This window comes from Malaclemys terrapin, chromosome 7 (genome assembly GCF_027887155.1).
Source record: "Malaclemys terrapin pileata isolate rMalTer1 chromosome 7, rMalTer1.hap1, whole genome shotgun sequence".
NCBI lineage: Eukaryota > Metazoa > Chordata > Testudines > Emydidae > Malaclemys > Malaclemys terrapin.
In genome coordinates, this window is record NC_071511.1 from 50,639,956 (window position 1) to 50,657,500 (window position 17,545).

General features: G+C 46.0%; 1 protein-coding gene across 1 annotated transcript in view; it reads right to left on the reverse strand.

Moving 5' to 3' along the window:
- Positions 1 to 2,066: 2,066 nt before the first annotated feature.
- RBM5 (RNA binding motif protein 5) overlaps positions 2,067 to 17,545 on the reverse strand; it is a 25,129-nt gene continuing 9,650 nt past the window's right edge. Inside the window, exons 7-25 of the mRNA XM_054033807.1 lie at positions 17,100 to 17,183; positions 15,026 to 15,086; positions 14,788 to 14,853; positions 14,188 to 14,348; positions 13,362 to 13,459; positions 11,836 to 11,923; positions 11,500 to 11,577; positions 11,332 to 11,404; positions 8,631 to 8,716; positions 8,195 to 8,273; positions 7,854 to 7,945; positions 7,166 to 7,327; positions 6,477 to 6,623; positions 6,327 to 6,398; positions 5,248 to 5,427; positions 4,956 to 5,030; positions 3,832 to 3,929; positions 3,619 to 3,748; positions 2,067 to 2,700 (exon numbers count right to left, since the gene is read on the reverse strand). Of these exons, the coding sequence (XP_053889782.1) occupies positions 2,575 to 2,700; positions 3,619 to 3,748; positions 3,832 to 3,929; positions 4,956 to 5,030; positions 5,248 to 5,427; positions 6,327 to 6,398; positions 6,477 to 6,623; positions 7,166 to 7,327; positions 7,854 to 7,945; positions 8,195 to 8,273; positions 8,631 to 8,716; positions 11,332 to 11,404; positions 11,500 to 11,577; positions 11,836 to 11,923; positions 13,362 to 13,459; positions 14,188 to 14,348; positions 14,788 to 14,853; positions 15,026 to 15,086; positions 17,100 to 17,183 (1,956 nt within the window). The 3' untranslated portion in view covers positions 2,067 to 2,574. The remainder of the gene's footprint in view (positions 2,701 to 3,618; positions 3,749 to 3,831; positions 3,930 to 4,955; positions 5,031 to 5,247; positions 5,428 to 6,326; positions 6,399 to 6,476; positions 6,624 to 7,165; positions 7,328 to 7,853; positions 7,946 to 8,194; positions 8,274 to 8,630; positions 8,717 to 11,331; positions 11,405 to 11,499; positions 11,578 to 11,835; positions 11,924 to 13,361; positions 13,460 to 14,187; positions 14,349 to 14,787; positions 14,854 to 15,025; positions 15,087 to 17,099; positions 17,184 to 17,545) is intronic.

Genomic DNA, 17,545 nt, shown 5'->3' on the forward strand with positions numbered 1-17,545 from the left:
TGGAAAGAATCCAACACAAAGATGCAGCCACTTCTTTAGGACCAAAATAACACCCTCGTGGTTGTGGAATTCCTACTCCCGTCCCCTCCGTTGAAAGTCCCCCAATGTATTACAAACATTTGAGAAAAAGTTTGCTACAATTTTGAAAGTGGGGTAGAGGGGCAGAAGCTGCAAAGATGGCAGTATGAGAAATGATTGAAGCTGACAAGTGCATGTCTATCACACAAGTGGGGAAATAGGACAAGCCTCAAGCTCCGCCCCCAAGACAAGCTCCACCAACCCAGATGAGCAGGCGATTCCACTTACAGCAGATTGTGTGCCTTCAGAATACACCCACCCCCTCCTTTGTTGCCAGCACTGAAATAGTGAACGACATTGACAGCCAACATTATGTTTCAGAGTCAACACACAGCAGGGACAAGCAGGTGGTCAAGCTCGCAGCCTTGAATGATATCTCTCTCTGCAGACCCATGTACATGGTGCTGCATTAGCAGTTGTTTTTCACAAGCAGATGTAATTCCAGAGCATAAGTTGCCAACGCTGCCAGTCATCCCCAAAACAGAACTCCAGGGCTGTGACAGATCTGGGAAGAGACGAGGCAAACTTACTGGTATAGCCCTTTTTAAAGACTGGATTCACTGGAAGCAGGGGGGCTGGAATCTCTGCCCATGGGCTTGTGGAAGATGAGCTGGAGCAGTAACATCTGGGTGTAGAGAGCATCTCCTCAGAAGACACTGAAGCTTGCTGAAACCCAGGGGCTCCTTAAATGCAATGCCCATCCCAAGCAGCCTGAAGGCATGGAAGGGGCCTGCCCCAAGTGGAGGGTGGCTAGTTCCCCCATCCTATGTCAGGAGCCATCCATTCCTTTAAGGCAGAGTGCAGCATGCCAGAGGCCCAGAAACATGCACCCACCCGCTGTAGCTTCATTAGTACAGCTGGATGGTGAGTGTCCAGCACAGGCTACAGAGTATGATTTGAGCCTGTGAGGGTGAATTGGAGCTCCCTCCTCCTGAGATTCTGCTTTTACTTGCTTCAGTGAGGAGTAAGATCTGCAGAAAACAAGGCAAGCTTAGGGCCAAGGTAAGGAGGCCAGTACTAAGAACTTGGCCTCCCCGATTCATGAAGAGAAGGGTTTGGTCTGATGCCCCTTTTCAGAGGAAGCAAGCACTGAGGGGAAAGGGAACCAAGTGTTGTGGGAAGATAAACCTCTGCCCCAGTGCCTGTGATGTACAGGTCTGTGACTGGGCAGTAGTAGAGACCAGGCTCAGGGAACCAGAACAGCAGACACAGGGGATGCTTAGGGCAGAACAGCTGTCTAGGCAGATGCTATTTCTCTCCTACATTCCTTAGCTGTCCCAACTAGCGACCAAGTCAAGTTGCTGGCAGTAAAGGTGGTGTTATCTGACCCAACCCACCTCCCCAGCATAGGGGTGTGTGGAAGCATAGCTGCATGTACTGGGGAGGGGTTTTTTTTTTTGGGTATAACTGTGTAAGTCAGGGGTGGGGCTTGGTTCCCAGCTATGGCACTTAAGTTACATTTACAATATAAATATATAAAGACATGCCAGAGGAAGGGGACTTGCAAATTGCTCCTAGTCACAATTCCAAACAGCCAGAAGGTGGCACTAACACAGCAGGCTGCTTTGGACAGTTACACAGAGGCTACAAGAATGGTAATTCCAGGCTAGTGCAGTGAGTGTATGAAACAGACCTCACCTACTTGAAACTGACAAAACACAGCCATAGCCCTGGCTCAGGTTAGCTTCTCTCTCTCCTCCCCCACGAGGTAATACTTACATATTAAACAGTTCAAGTAGAAGGGCTGATTCACAGCATACTACCTCACTAGCTGAAGTACCCATTGTTTCAGGCAAGGGCTGATGCCTGGTTTATAAGAGGGGTGACAAGAATAGCACATCTAATCCTACTAAAGTAACCAACTGTGCCAGCAGGCAACTCCATGGGCAGAGCAACTGCCCCAGCAAGGGTTCATCTGACCCTTGAAGTTGCAACCCTGCAGAGTGTATCTCAACCATAAGAGTGACCACTGAGAACCAATGACAGGGTCAGTTTTGAGTGTTTTTCTTCTGGAAAGGAGCCAAAACCGGCAACTAGAATCAAAATCTTCAAAAAAATCTATACAAAGGTATATCATACAAAATGTACAGGAAAGTTGTGCCAACAAAACGAGACAATACAACAAAGGAGAGGAGAGAGTGTCAAACCACAGCTAACACATCTCTCACCTGCTCCAGAGGCCTGGAGTGACATGGACACTATGCACTCCGAAATCAAAGTACATTATGTTACACTATATACAAGAATGTATAAAGATGCAGCATCCCCTTTGGCCTGGCCACAAGTTTTCCAGCATGAAGGTATAGCAATTCAGACAATCCATCATGGAAGTTACATGCTGGAAGGGAAGACAGTCCAAGGGAATGAAATGGTTAATCCTAACCCCTACTCAGAACATGGCACTGCCACCAAGGTCACAGGGTTTAACAGTCAGTTCCAGGTAACAGACAAGTCAAGTGCTTTGCTGGCTTGTAAGCCTCGAGGGTGTTGAACTCATCATTCCATCTCAGTGAAGCGAGCAAACATGGCTTTCCGCACTGCATCCTTGTATGAGTCGGCCGTGGAGACTCCATAAGAACTCCCCTTGGCTCCCAAGCCAGCTCCTCGCATGCGCACTTGAGCCTGGAAGGAAACAGGCACTTTAGCATTGGGTATACAATATCCTGCGCACTGCACCCACTATTGAAATCCCTATGCTGGCTGCCTGAGGGAATCTGCTACAGGGGGAAATAAGTACAATTCTTATCAGGTCAACTGCCACCTAGCAGATGTTTTGAGAGAGAGGAGATGAGAGATTTGTTGCACTCCTTTAAACAACTATTGAAGTCCCTCAAGTAGATTTATTACTAGGAGGCCTGCCTCTGGGAGAGGCCCCCAGTCCACAGATACAGCAAGAGCTACATGCTTACGTCTCTCCTGGCAGTAGGTCAGTTGTGTGTACAGGTAACACGCCGTAATAGGATGAGGGAATGTGCCTCACATGTTAGCCAAGCTGCTATTCAAACAGAAACCATGGCAGACGCAGCCCAGCTAACAGAGTCAGAATGGATGTTAGAACATGTGCATGGAAGTGACCACCTTGGAGCAGTAGAATAGGATAAGCACCTCTAGCCTTGCCCACTTCTATGTCATCTTAAAGTCAGAGAAAACTAGATTTTGAATTATAGTAAATATGGTGAAGTTCTAGCCCTTAACTTAACCCATGACCCCAACACTGACTGCTGCACTACATACGTGCACAAGTTTACCTTCCTGTTAAGACAGCTTTTCAAAACTACAAGTATGCCATCCTGTGCACACCGCTGCGGGAGAGTTTCAGGAGCCCTACTCCCACAATGGTGCAGATACTTGGTGACTGGGGAAGGGTGTCACAGCTGGGGGTCAAGCCAGCTCAGACCTTAGTTGCAGCATATTCTGCTCCAACAGTCAGGAAAGTACTTCTTCAGGGCATCTAATTGCTGGGACAGCTTCCACCGTAATTGGCAAAGCCAACAACAGATCATACAGCCAGTGCCATCTCTCCTCCTAAACCGTGCTTACCTCAATGGGAGCTGTGATACCCTGACATTTCCTTCCGAGTCCTGAACCTTCCCTCCAGCCCATGGCCTGGAGCATTTTGTTGCCAATATTACTATGGTCAATGCCATCTTTAGTGGGTTGCTCATAATTCCTACACAAGAGAACAAACAGTTTGATTAAGGAAAGCTTGTTATGTACTCTAGAAAGCCACTACAGTGCCTGGCAAATACATACACTGTGCCAGCATCAAACACCTTCTTGCGCTTCGGCTCAGGGGGTTCTGGGATGCCGTACTTCTCCCGCCGTTCAGCAGCTCTGTCTCTGTATTTCATCTGCAATGAGATATATTCTGTAGGACTGAGTGCAAATGGCTGTAAATGGGATGCCAACTCCACCAGACACCCAAAGTCAAAGAATTCCCTCTTGGCACTTTGAGACAACAAGAGCTAGGTGCTCAGAATACAAGTCACTGGTGATTTGCACAGGTGCACCGAGTTCTGGGTGAATTGTTTAAGCCACCCTCATCTTTCACAGTCTACAGTACCAAGTCCAAGCATTAGAGATGCTGCTTTTGGAGCAGGCTGAATATTAACAGGAAACACTTTTTTTCTGCACATAAATACCCAGTCTATTCAACTGGGTAGTTTTGCCAACTGAAAGGTTTGATGACTTTGCATTAGCACAGAGGTTCTCTCACATACTCCACCTGCGACACCCAAACCAGCTCTCATTTTGCATCATGACCAAAATACAGTTTATAGTCACTCCACTAAAACTGAGGGTTGGGTTGGTCGAAGGGCTTCCTCTTCTCCCCTCCCTAGTGCTTAAACTATGCCCTGGATGAGACACTTAATCATGGTGAGGAGCAGGACAAGCAGGATCAAGGAAACTGGCTCCTGATGATGTCTAAGCTGTGCATTCCTGGAGCAGAACATGATGGGGCATGGGGAGTAATTACACTGGGGCAAGACTAGCAGGGCAATGAGGACACAGCTACTCCCCTCCTGAGTCCTGGCAAAATAAACAAATCACAGCAGTTGCTATGATCCCGCACCCCCACTTTCCAGCCCACATTAGGGTCACAACCTCCAGGATGGGAGCCCAGTCATAAAAATACTGCTGTATAGCAAAGAGTGAAAAAGCCACCCTCCCTTCCCCGATAAACAGGACTTATGAGCACCTGAGTATTCAGGTCTTATTCATTGGGAAAGCCCCCAAGCTTGTCACAAGGCAGATGCTTAGGATATTTTAGCTGCTGGTTATCCCCAGCTGGCGACATGGTACTGGAAAGAAACACCCCATCCATCACCAATCCATGTTCATCTCTGGATCCCCAGTCTTGCCACATGGCCACTGACCTCTCTCTCGCGCAGCTCCAATGCTTCAAGTTCCTGCTCTGACAGCCTAGATCTCCTGTAGATATCCATGTTTTGCTGTGTCAAAGGAAGGTTTCATAGTATATCATGTTAGTAGGATGCTCAAGGAGGCCACATGGTTGCTGTTTTAGAACAGTAACACCTTGGTGGTATATCTGACCAACAACCATTGGTGCTTTCTGGTACAAGCAGTGCCACAGTACTTTGAACTCCACTGTAAAACATTGCAACCAAGCCCACCTCAGAAATGGAAGCTGCTCCCACAAATAGTTACCTTGTGCAGGTCAGAGAGCTGCTGGTGTCGGACCAAGGCATCTTTGTTTGGAAACTGCCTCCTACACAGCAGACAGGCCAGCTTCTTCCAGTCAGTCAGCTTCTCTTCCTCATTCTCGATTCTTTCCAGCAGGTCCTCTTCATTATCACTATCTCCACTGTAGGCAGCCACCAGGCCACGCTGGAAGGCAAGCAGGGCCACCATTAGCAAAGGGAACATTGTACAAGAAGGCAACTGCAGCAGATGGCAGGATCCTCAGTTTAAAGAGTGGGTATCACAGAAATGGGCAACAACTAAAGAAAGTGCACCTCCTCACCCGCAAACTTCCTTAAAGAATAGGGAAACAACTTCATCATCATGCAAGATCTCATGCTCTCCCCAATGGGCACAACTCTTCAAGGTATTTCCACAGTTTAAACATCAGGGACACTATATCTAGAGCCCTGCAAATCCACAGACAATGTGTGTGGATTGGATGCGGATACAAAATTTGTATCCGCACAGGGCTCTAACCATATCCTAAAAGTGGGAATGCAGCAGCCCTGGAAGAACTAATTATTTCATCTTCTGGCTGGTCTGCTACAACACTGACTGAAGCAGTGTTTCTCAAACTTTTGTATTGGTGACCCCTTTCACACAGCAAACCTATGAGTGTGACCCCCCCTTATAAATTAAAAACACTTTTTTTGTATTTAACACTATTATAAATGCTGGAGGCAAAGCGGGGTTTAGTGGTAGAGGCTGACACTTCGTGACCCCCCCCCCCCCCCATGTAATAACCTTATGACCCACCGATGGGTCACACACCCCAGTTTGAGAACCCCTGGACTAAAGCTTCTGTATGGTTAGGACCATTACCTGAGCCTTTTATTTCTCTTGCGGAATGGATGAGACTGGGACCCTCTCACTACATTCCATCAAGGGGCAATAGCCCACTCCACCACCTATGCCTCCAACCCTTGCACAAAAGATCCCAGGATGACTTCAAAGCAGAACAGTATCTGCTGACACTCATGCTCCCAGCAGCATTATCCAAAGCTGCAGCAGTATGGTAATGAATTGAATGTGTGCACACTTACTTTGAGTGGATTCTCCTCCTCTCCATTCTTTACCACCTCTGGCATGACCTGCTGTCTCTCAGACAAAGTGCCCTAGGAAAAAGAAAGACATGAGCTCTGGGCTCCGCACAGCCTGCCCTGGTCTGTAACCACCTTCCTCCACATGACTACCTTTTTCTCGAAAAGGGCAAAGCCAGCATCTGCTGCTGCTGATTCCCTCCTCTCTTCTTCCCTGGAGCAGAGTGGCTGGAAGCTATTCTTAAAGTTCTCTTTCTGTTTGTTCAAACTCTTTGCCCAACGTTCCATGTCTTTAGCAATCTGAAACAGACAACAAGGACTGGGTCAGACAACTCACTTTGCACAATGATTCCTGGGATTTTGGATCTAGTCATTCCAGTATCTCTACTCCCTGTAGGAGTTGACACACAGACTAACTCCGCTCTTACAGTGATTTCCTTTAAAAGGGAATTTTCACTGTCCACAGCATGCCAGAATTACAATTTACTCTTTGCCACTTGAAAGCCTTTAAGGAGTCCAGTAACCAGCTTTGACCCAAGCTACAGTGAAAGCAACAGCTTACAATTACCCCCTTAGCCCAGACACCAGCCCCTGCATGCTGCTAGTCAAAAAGACTATGGTGCTCCTGTTATGCTATAACCCCTTGGTTTTCACAAAACTTTCCAACTCCTCCCCAGTTCTCTATTATACCTACTCTGAGGTGCAGCTACCCATCCAAACGGCTCAACCCAGATGTCCCCTGCTTCCAAAAGAACCCAGAGTTTAACAGGTTACATGTGCCCACCCAGTTCCAGAAAAGCTCTCAGATTTCCCATCCCAGCTGTGATCTGATATCTCCTCACCTGCTGAGCGGTTTTACTCTTGGGTTTCTCTTTCTTCTCCTTCCCTTCTTTGCTGGAAGGTGCACTAGTTTGCTGGTATGTTATACCCTCTGCAGCAGGCATGTAGGTCTCTTTCTCACCATCCCAGTAAAGATACTGCTGGGTTAGGGCATTGTAGTAATACTGGGAGAGAAGTGAAAAATCAGACAGTTATCCATCTGAGATGAGCTAAGTGTACAACGAACAACTGCTACTCCCCAACCAAGAGGATTGTTAGATTTGAGTCAGGGTTTTCCACAGTATCTCAAATCTCCACAAAGTGGTCAACCAGGTGTCAGCCTGTTAAATCCTCTGCTTGCAAGCACATGCATTCTAACTAGGTAGCATTACAGGAAGAACCTTTTCCTCTACTTCATAATGTCTTTTGGGACACTCCACTAAAGCCCAGAATTAGACAAGTTTAACCAGATTCTGCAGAGCTAGAAGTCACACCAATAGGATCTATAGTTAGAGGCCTATGCTCATATGAGTTGTTCAGGGGGAAAAAAGCAATGTGAAAAACTGCTACAGCCCTGAATCACTGTTGAGGGAGTGTGCTGCATTCACTATTTTACCCCCCTTCCAGGAATGTCAGTTTCCCTCACAGTTGATGAGGCATGAAACTAATGGACCTCAAAAATTATGATTGATGGGAAGAACTTGCATTTACCTGGGAGTTAGGATCATAATAGAGCCCTGTTATGGGATCATAATAATATCCTGAAGACTCATCGTATTGGTAGGTAGAGGTGTCAGGGACAGCTGTAAAATCAAGATGTGGCACATGATCATTTCAGTTGAATTGAAACAGGCACCTTTTAGTTTCAGTTAAGACAACTGTGATTATAGCAATTACGAGGATAGAAAAGGCTATAAAACACTGCCATCTTATCAACACACATTGCATTCCCCCCAGGGATGCCTTCACTGCCAACAACATGGGAAGTTGTTCATCTACTGCCACCCAATCAGATGTGCTTCTGCCAACAAGAATGACTCAGCTTTGCTTACCATATTTGGTGCCAGGGACCACACCAGTTGGAGAAGCTGACTGTGCCTGGGTGCTGGTGCTAGGCTGTGCTGTTTGAGTCTGGAAAGAATTGAAACGTCATTAAGAATGTCCTTGCAGGGTCCATGGAAATCAAGCCATCAGCAACATATTACTATGCACACCAGCTGTTCTTGACCCATGTGCTCTATATTCCTTCTCTCAAAGAGAGGAATCAAAGTCAGTGTAGAAACAAAAGAGCAGCTTTCTGCCATTCTAACTAAAATTTCCCAGATAGACTAATTTCAGTCTACGAAGAGATTAAAGTTTAGTAAGAAATGACTCCCCAATTTTGCTACATGCTCAATTGCAAAGCAGCACAGGAATGCCCCATGATCGATTCCAACCCTGCCTGCACAAAAAGTCAGTTGCAAGAGCTCTACAAAGTTCTATATTTACCGGAGAGTCAGGTGAGTTGGGCTGTTGATTATATAGCTGAGGACTCTGGGATACGACAGCTGCTGTAGTGGTGGTAACTGGAGCACCTGCCAATGTACAGTTTGTCAGTGGGTCAGTGAACTTATTTCCTGGAACTCTTAGGACAGTACCTCATGCCAGAGTTAGAGTACAGTAACTCCTCACTTAAAGTCGTCCCGGTTAACATTGTTTCATTGCTGATCAATTAGGGAACATGCTCATTTAAAGTTGTGCAATGCTCCCTTTTAACGTCGTTTGACAGCCGCCTGCTTTGTCCACTGCTTTCAGGAAGAGCAGCCTGTTGCAGCTAGCTGGTGGGGACTTGTAACCAGGGTGGACTGGCAGCCCCCCATCGGCTCCCCTAAGTTCCCTGTGCTACAGCCGCCCAACAGGCTATCAATTGCCAGGCAGTTCAGCTGTCCCTCCCCCCCACTACCATGTGCTGCTCCTGCCCTCTGCCTTGGAGCTGCTCCCAGAGACTCCTGCTTGCTATGCAGGGAGAGTGGGTCAGCTTACTTAAAGGCGCAGTGTGCATCTCTCTCCCCCACACACAAGGTGTGTGTCTGTCTCTGTCTGCTATGCTGTCCCCCCTCCCCCCTGTGTTCGTGCTGCTTTGTGTGAGAGGCTACATTAACAATGTGTTAACCCTTGAGGGTTCAGCCGAGTGTTAGTTCATCATTTAGCAGCAAGGCATTCCCTGGGAAATATCCCTCCCTCTTCCACCCTCTAACTTCACCACCTCAACCAAGCTTCTCAATAATCAGAGCTGTGAACAGTATTAAATTGTTTGTTTATAACGTATTGTGGAAGTTCGGAAAAGAGCAGACATCTTAGTTTTCCAGAAAGAGCAAGAGTCGGGCTAACTCTAACAGCTAATAATAACGCGAGACTTCCAAGCAGGGCCTGGGTGAGTGGAAACGAACTGTAAGAGATGCTGTTTTTTGACCTTGTGTTAGATAAGAATAGAACACAGACTGTAGCAGAAAATTGTTGAGAAAAGAAAGATATCAGGAAGGAATATGTTTAAACAAAATGCAGCTGTTGATCATTACTGTATGTAACAAAAGGTATAAATGCTTGCCCTCATTATTTATCTTTTGGGAGACCTGCCATTGTTCACTCTTCCCCTTGCAATATTGCTTGAGAATAAACTGCCTCTGACATGTTGCAACCAACCTCAGAGTGAGGACTCGTTTTTCTCCCACAGTATACTGTGTGTATATCTATATAATATATAGTTTGGTGAAAAAAGTTTCCCTGGAACCTAACGCCCCCCACCCCCCATTTACATTAATTCTTATGGGGAAATTGGATTAGCTTAAAGTCGCATTTTTCAGTAACAACTACAACGTAAGTGAGGAGTTACTGTAATTCCACTTACTGAAGTGTGTATCAGCTCCCATTATCACCTCCAATAGTCCTCTTGGGCAAGACCATTCAGAGAATTGTCACAGCTAAATGGGTATATACTCGATCATAAGCTAGTTCGTTTATAAGCCGACCCCCCCAAGATGGATAAGTAAAAATGGAGAATTTTTATAACCCGTTCATAAGCCGACCCTACAATTCAGGGGTCAGCAAACTTTGGCTCCCAGGATAAGCTGCTGGTGGGCCGAGATGGTTTGTTTACCTCGAGCGTCCACAGGCACTGAGGTAAATCTAAGTAAACAAAGTGTCTCGGTGCGCTACCTGCTTATCCTGACAGGCCAGGACAACAACTGGTGGGGAAATTTTTTTTGGGGGGGGGGGGGGGGGGGAGGAGAAGCTAGGAGTCAGGGGACTAACCCCCTGTGACCACCCCCCCACATGACCCCACTCCTAGCCCGGGACCCCCACACTCTCCCCATCCCTTCCCACTTTATCTGGGGAGGATGTCTCTGGCCTGGCCGTAGCGTGCTCCGGCAGGCCGGGCCGAGCCGAGCGACCGGGCAGCCCCAGAGCTGCAGCTGCTTTGGATGGAGAGCAGCGTGACCAGAAGCAGAGACACTCTGGCCCCGCCTCTTCCCTTCTGGCTGTGCTGCCTCTCCTTGCTCCCCCTGTTGGGGGGAGGGGCTGTGTCCCACCTCTCCCTCTCTATACCCGCTCATAAGCCGATCCCCTTCTCTGGTGCTTCCCTTTTTTACTACATACATTCGGCTTATGAACGAGTATATACGGTAATTCAATCTACATAGACTGGGAAATACTTTTTTTTTTTTTTTTTTACAGAAGGAGATATGAACAGACTCTCTGGAAATGGAAGAGTTAATACAGCATGGTCAATACATGCAGGATCTTTCTTGGCATGAATGTCAAACATTTACTATGCTAGAAGGCAGCCACCTTGACTACATCCAACAGTAATTCCCGGTAAACAACAGCTGCCAGCATCAAAGATTAGGCTGGAGCAGCTTAGGTGTGGCTTTGAGACAAATGCAGATCTGAGTTCTAAAGGGGAGTCCATAGCTGCCTTCCATTTTAAATGAGTTGAAACCAGAAGAGACTAGAGGTCCCTACATGCTCCATCTTGAGCAGACCTTGGCCACCCTGGTTTGCTGGAGATCAGAGACTCCTTTATTTCAAATGGCAGAATCAGCTAGAACTGCTGATGCTAAACGGGATTCACTTGATTCTGCAGAGATTAATACTGCTACACAACTCGCATCCCAGAAAAAGAGCTACTCAGAAACAAAGAAGATATTACCTGATATAATAGATGCTTCTGTGTCCAACGCTCCAGCTTGACTCTGGTAGTACTGCTGGTAGTCTTGCGAGTACTGTGAAGGGAAGCACAAAGTAAGCATCCGGCTGAGCAGACTTTTGCTCAGACAATGAGTAAACACTGCTAACAGCATTAACCAACACTACCCACCTGCGCATACTGGGTATAACCATCTTGCCCTGGCTGGAGGTAGCTGTAGTCAATGGTGCCTCCTTCTCCGCTATGAGGCTGCAAATTCCAGCAGAGAGTTTTATCAGAGACAAGTCAGTTCCTGTATTTCACTGTTTCTAAAATGTGCTAATACTGTATCCAAGCCAACAAGCTTGCTAGCTGTTGTGACCATTCTCTTCCTTAGTACTCTGCTCTGTATCTCCATTTACCCAAGTCAGGAATATTAAATTGTCACTAGTGGGACTAAGCATTCTCTAGTTTCATTTCAGCAAAGGTAATGCGCTAGTGTATGGAAGCCTCTTCCCCAAATCCTACCTGGGTGGATGACCACTGAGCTGCAGCGATGGCTGTGCTTGCCACAGAGAAGGCGCTGACCCGGTTACCATCTGGGAGAAGCAAATCTCTGAAACCAGGAAGATCAAGTCACATGAACAAACAAGCGATGCTTTCTCTCAGGCAACCTCCACGCAGGAAATCTCCCTGTATTCTATAGTTCCAAGGGGATTCACTGACAATGCCACATGTGGATCTCTAAAGATACCTACAAACACCCTCTCAGATGTCCCAGCCAGCTAAAGTGCAGCCTGGCAAGTTTGGGGAAATGGGATAGTTACTCTGAGGCTCACTACTGTGCAATCCAGAAAAACTGAACAGAAATTATTTTGGGGAAATAATTCTGCATCTCTTAAAAAATCAGTGGCAATGACAGGGGCTTGAAAATGCAGATGAGGAATACGCAGCCGGAGTTGATGATCATATTTTCGCTTCATGTGAAATGATGATGGACAAGCAACAGCAGACACTGGGTAGGCAAGCAGAGACATTTCCCCAAAGCGAATGTTGTACTAACAGCAGAGGCCATGACGACACCTGCAAGTCTGAGGCCTTGTCTATAAAACAGGGGAGGTGTACACACTACAAAGCTACTCTTAGCAGCAAAACTCTGCTGTTTGGCCGACAAAATAAAACCACCTCAACGAGAGCCATAAAACTTTTTGTGGCAAAGTTAAGGTGACAAAGCATCAGTGTAGAGACTGCTGTTTGTTTTGATGACATAACTGGCTTCCATCAGTATCCCACAATGCCTGCTGTGACTGCTCTGCTCACTGTTTTGATTGTTGCTGCCCCACATGCATATGCCCCTCCCCTTTCAAAGCTCCGGAAGTATCTGACAGCTGAGAATGCTAACCTGGAATGCTCCTGTTCTGCCCCACACTAGGAACATGGAGTACGTGGGGGGGGGGGGGGGGGGGGAGGGGAGGGCTTGGAGAGGAACTGCTGTGCTCCTTTGACATTCCTCAGCAGGGAGAGCTCACAGAGCTGCTCAGGATGCCGCTCCCGGCAGCTGAGGAGGCTGTGGGAGAATTTGGAGGGAATTCTAGAACCATAGACAGGCAGGCAGAGGGCTGCCCGCTGAGGAGGATTTGGAGGGAATTATAGAACCACAGGCAGAGGGCTGCTTTGGGAGAGACTGCTGTGCCTTCACCCCCTTCAGTTAAAAAAGTGGCTGACAATCTACTAGGATGCCCCTGGAACGATGGGATTGAGAAACCTGTATCATGTGATGCTGTACCTACACCATGAGGTACTGCATATCCTTCCCAAAGCACCCTGCAGCCAGTTGTACAGTGGGATAACTACCCACAGTGCACTGCTCTCTGTGTCAATGTAAGAGTTGTTTGTGTGGATGCACTCTGCCAACACAAGGAGCTAGTGTGGACATACAACAGCATTTTTAATTAACACGCTTTAATTAAAGCGGCATAACTTTTGCCGACAAAACTTTGTGGTGTAGACAAGGCCATAATAGAGTTAGGAAAAGTCAAGCGCTTATAACTCACTTTCTGGCACTCTTTGCAAAATCAACACCAATTGTTTTGCCATCAATTTTCAATGGTGGCTGAAGACTCTGTAAAATCTGCAACAATTGAGATGCATCCTAAAAAGAGAAAATACCTGTGAGTATAGTACAAGCTACCAACTGAAAAAGCAAGGTATTCTTGAAATGAAGATTCAGTAGTGTTCATCCCAAGTAAGTATCAAAAGTGCCAACCCCTAAGGAAAAGATGGATAAATTACATGCAATTGCACATGCTATTCGCAAAGTGGCTAAGAATACAAACATTTCCCCACTTCCTTCATACTACAAGGGTAGATTTCGTGCTCTTGAGACGACAGCACTGATCAAAACCATGGTCTGTGGACAAGCTCTGAAAGACTCCCAGATGCAGCTTTGTCAATGTACCTTCCTCCTGATCTGTAAAACCTCTGGCTCTTCAATTCTCAATTGGCCAAAATGGTCTGTGAATGGAGGTCCACAGGGAACTTATCTGAGACTAAACTACCTGTTTTCAGTAGCCATGATCAGGATTCAAACCTAGTTTACAGAAACTAGAGCACAGATCCTACCCTCTAATACCAAAAAGCTTTCTTCCCCCTTTATGCATGTTTCATTTAAGGATCTCTAGGTGCTTTTTCACCACCATGAGGATAATGAAGAAATAGGCGAACGGTTAAGTGATACACTCGCTGTTACAGTGAACCAGAGCAGACCAGGAAATAGCAGCCAAGGTCCTAATTCCTCGCTTCAGCCACTAGCCCATGTTGGCAATGCACTTCTCACAAGGTTCTTTCATATTTTTAAATCAAAGTGCATTAAACTCTCACCATTGCAGAAGACAGCTGCACAAATGCAAAGCCCCGATTCTGCTGGGTCTGCTTGTCTTTGATAAGGCGAATGTTATTGACTGCCAGCGAAGCATATGGAGACAGTGCGGTCATGATGGAATCCACTACTGTGTGGGGAGCTATGTTTCGTAGAATGATGGCTGAGGAAGAAAGAAGACAAAGTGTTACAACAGTTATATTCATAAATGCTCCTCACAGTACTTTTAGTTATTATGAAACCAATGCTTGTTGGAAGGTCCCTCAGCATTAGACCTTAAATAGCAAAAAGAAATGTCTATTTTTAAAGAAAATTTAAGAGAAATCTCTCTTATCTGGAAAGAGAAGGAGGGTAATTTTTCCCCCCAAAGTTTTATGCTACAAGAAGATAGAACCTGCCTACACACATCATTGAATTTCTCCTATAAGTCATACCTAATGAACATGCGTCATGGAGCATGCTACACTGAACAACCTGCACTGAAAAGGGAACAGGAAGTGGGTCCCAAATACATAGTACGACACAGACACTAGAGAGGATTTTCAGCTAGATCATTCTGTCTAACACATGAAGTCAAACAAAAAGCAGAGAGACTAACTTACTATCACAGTAGTAATCCACAGACTGAACAGCTTCTGCTGATCCGGGTGGTACCTCCTGTTCTGAATCTTCACAGGAAAGAGGAATAAATTGCTGTTAATCATACAGCATGGATCTCTCACTCAAAGTTAAAACAGACTCAATGAGCCAGCCTAGGACCTGTGATCCCATTTAGTTTCCAACTGCAACAGGAAATATTCCACGTAACAAAACGTGCTCAAAAAGCTGAAAGTGACTTACCAAATTTATCTGCTCCACAGCGGAAGCATTTTAACCTTCTCCTGAAGTTGTAAAGGCAGCACTACGGGACAAAACAATCGTACTGAGATTTTACAGGGTTCAGACCCTATCTGGCACGCTATGAAATGTCGATATGATGTACTGTACATCTTCGTTATGATGCTATAGTCAGAGACCGAACATGCCAGATTAGATTTAAGATGTATCACAGCTGCTATGCCACAAAGTATTAGAACAAAGGCAGTTAACAGGTGATTGATTCTGCCTTAAATTACTCGGGTATTTGATGGCTGGGATTGTAGACCGGAGACTATGTAAAATATCCATGTACTACTATTACAGGCTCATGACTGTCACGCTAAGCCATCCCTCTCTGGTAAGCCACAATGTGCTACTGTTGCTTACTTCCTGATTAACGAGACATGGTCTAATTTGCCATGGAGTTTTGGCAGCTTGGGTTTGGGCAGCCCAATCTCCACTGCAGATTGCAGCATGCATAGCTAAATGAGAGACAGCAAGCACTGGTTGGTACAACCCAGGTCTCCATGTGGTTAACTTGTATAACTGCCAGAGAGAGCTGAGAACAACTTTTCTCTAAGAGGCGAGAACTAAGCTAGAGTGACGTAAAGCTTGTCTGGAATCATCCCATCTCAGCACTGCTGCGGGTAAACAACAGACAAAGCATTTTGAGTTTCAAAGATTGCTCCACTGACCTCCACAGAGTGATCAGAATGGTTCTTTGGGGCACAAACATGATGCAACAGAAAGATCTGAAAATTAAGTTTCTCCATTAAAAGCTGGCATTTGAGCCAAGCCTAGCCTACTGAAGGCAGGCATCTTGCTGCGAAGTAGCATCAGAGTAGCTCCCATATAGGTGGGGTCAATGAAGCCTGGCCTGCAGATTACCATTTTAAGACTTGGTTATTTACACAAGTGTCACAGAAAGTTAAATCAGAATTAAAGAGAGACTGGAAACAGATTTACTATAACTGTTGCTTAGACTGATGGGCTACCACCACCAGCACATCAGATTTAGTTTAGTGACCTATGTCTTAAATACATTAAATTGAGATATCCTATCTCCTAGAACTGGAAGGGACCTTGAAGGTCATCGAGTCCAGCCCCCTGTCTTCACTAGCAGGACCAAGTACCGATTTTGCCCCAGATCCCTAAGTGGCCCCCTCAAGGATTGAACTCACAACCCTGGCTTTAGCAGGCTAATTCTCAAACCACTGAGCTATCCCTCCCATTAAACTGCATTCTATTTGCCATGCAACTTGGAACACAAAATAAATATGGATGGAAGCTTTCTTTAGTGCCATGAAATGCCATTCTACCAAACGTGTGACCCTAGAGACTGCTCAGTTACAGCATCCTGCCTGTGGGCCAGAGATCTAGTCATGCTCACACCCCCTTTAAATAGTGTTTTATTAAAATGGGGGTACAAGGCTGGGAAGCAATATGGACAGAGCAATCTGTTTTTGTTCTTGCTGGGTCATTTCCACTTTGGGCTCAGCAAAGAACATGAGAGTATTTACTACTGAGTAGTAATTCAGCACTGGATTAGGGTGGTCATATCCTACATTAGCACTCAACATCTACTATAGTAGAGAAATTCAGCTGACAAATTCTTAAATCTGATGAGCTAATGGGACTCTCATCTGACATCTCCTCGATCCTATGCCAAGATCCTCAACCGAAAATCCTAAATCAAAATTGGATGCCTTTCTGAAAGATACACTCCAGTTCAGCCACAGGTTACCTGACTCAATGCAACAACTGCTGAGGTGAAATTCCATGGCCTGAGTTATGAAGGTCACTTCTGGCCACAATCTATGAATTGGAGGTCTCTCTTGACTGAGCATCTCCCTTTCATTTGATCTATGTTTTGTTTTTATTTGGCCCCAGAGATGGCACATTTTAATCTTATTTTGTTCCTTAGTATCATCTGATCTCTCAGGAATTGGCAACATCTGCAAGGTTAACATACCTCTTTTCCCATATCATTAACAGTGGTAAACAGAACAGAACCCCAATGCTGATTAGAACTCTTTGCAGAAACCATGCATCTTACCTTGTTACAAAGCCAGTCTTCAAATTTAGGCCTTGGGTTGCTGTAGTGCATTGCAATCTGCTTCCCCTGAATCACCAGTTTTTTCTGCAAGAAAAGCAGGTTTAAGTTATTCCCGTATCAAGGCACACGTGTCCATTTTCCCATGCCAGAGCACACTTCGGAGGAATCAGTGCTCCTGAATTAAATGGACAACATATGGGGAGGATGTGGAGGACCAACCACCGCCACCTATGCTCTGCCCATCCAATCCTGCAGGGAGGAGGACGTGGGCAGTAAGAGAATGGGATGTGGAATAAAGGTAAACGGAATCAGGGAGTGTTGACCAAGCTGCCAAATACTAAACGCTGACATGGAACAAGGAAGTGTCTCAAAGGAGACAGAGTCCTAAACCTGCTGCATTCAGTATCGCCAGATTATAGGAGTTTCTTGCACCCAAGTATTTCTAC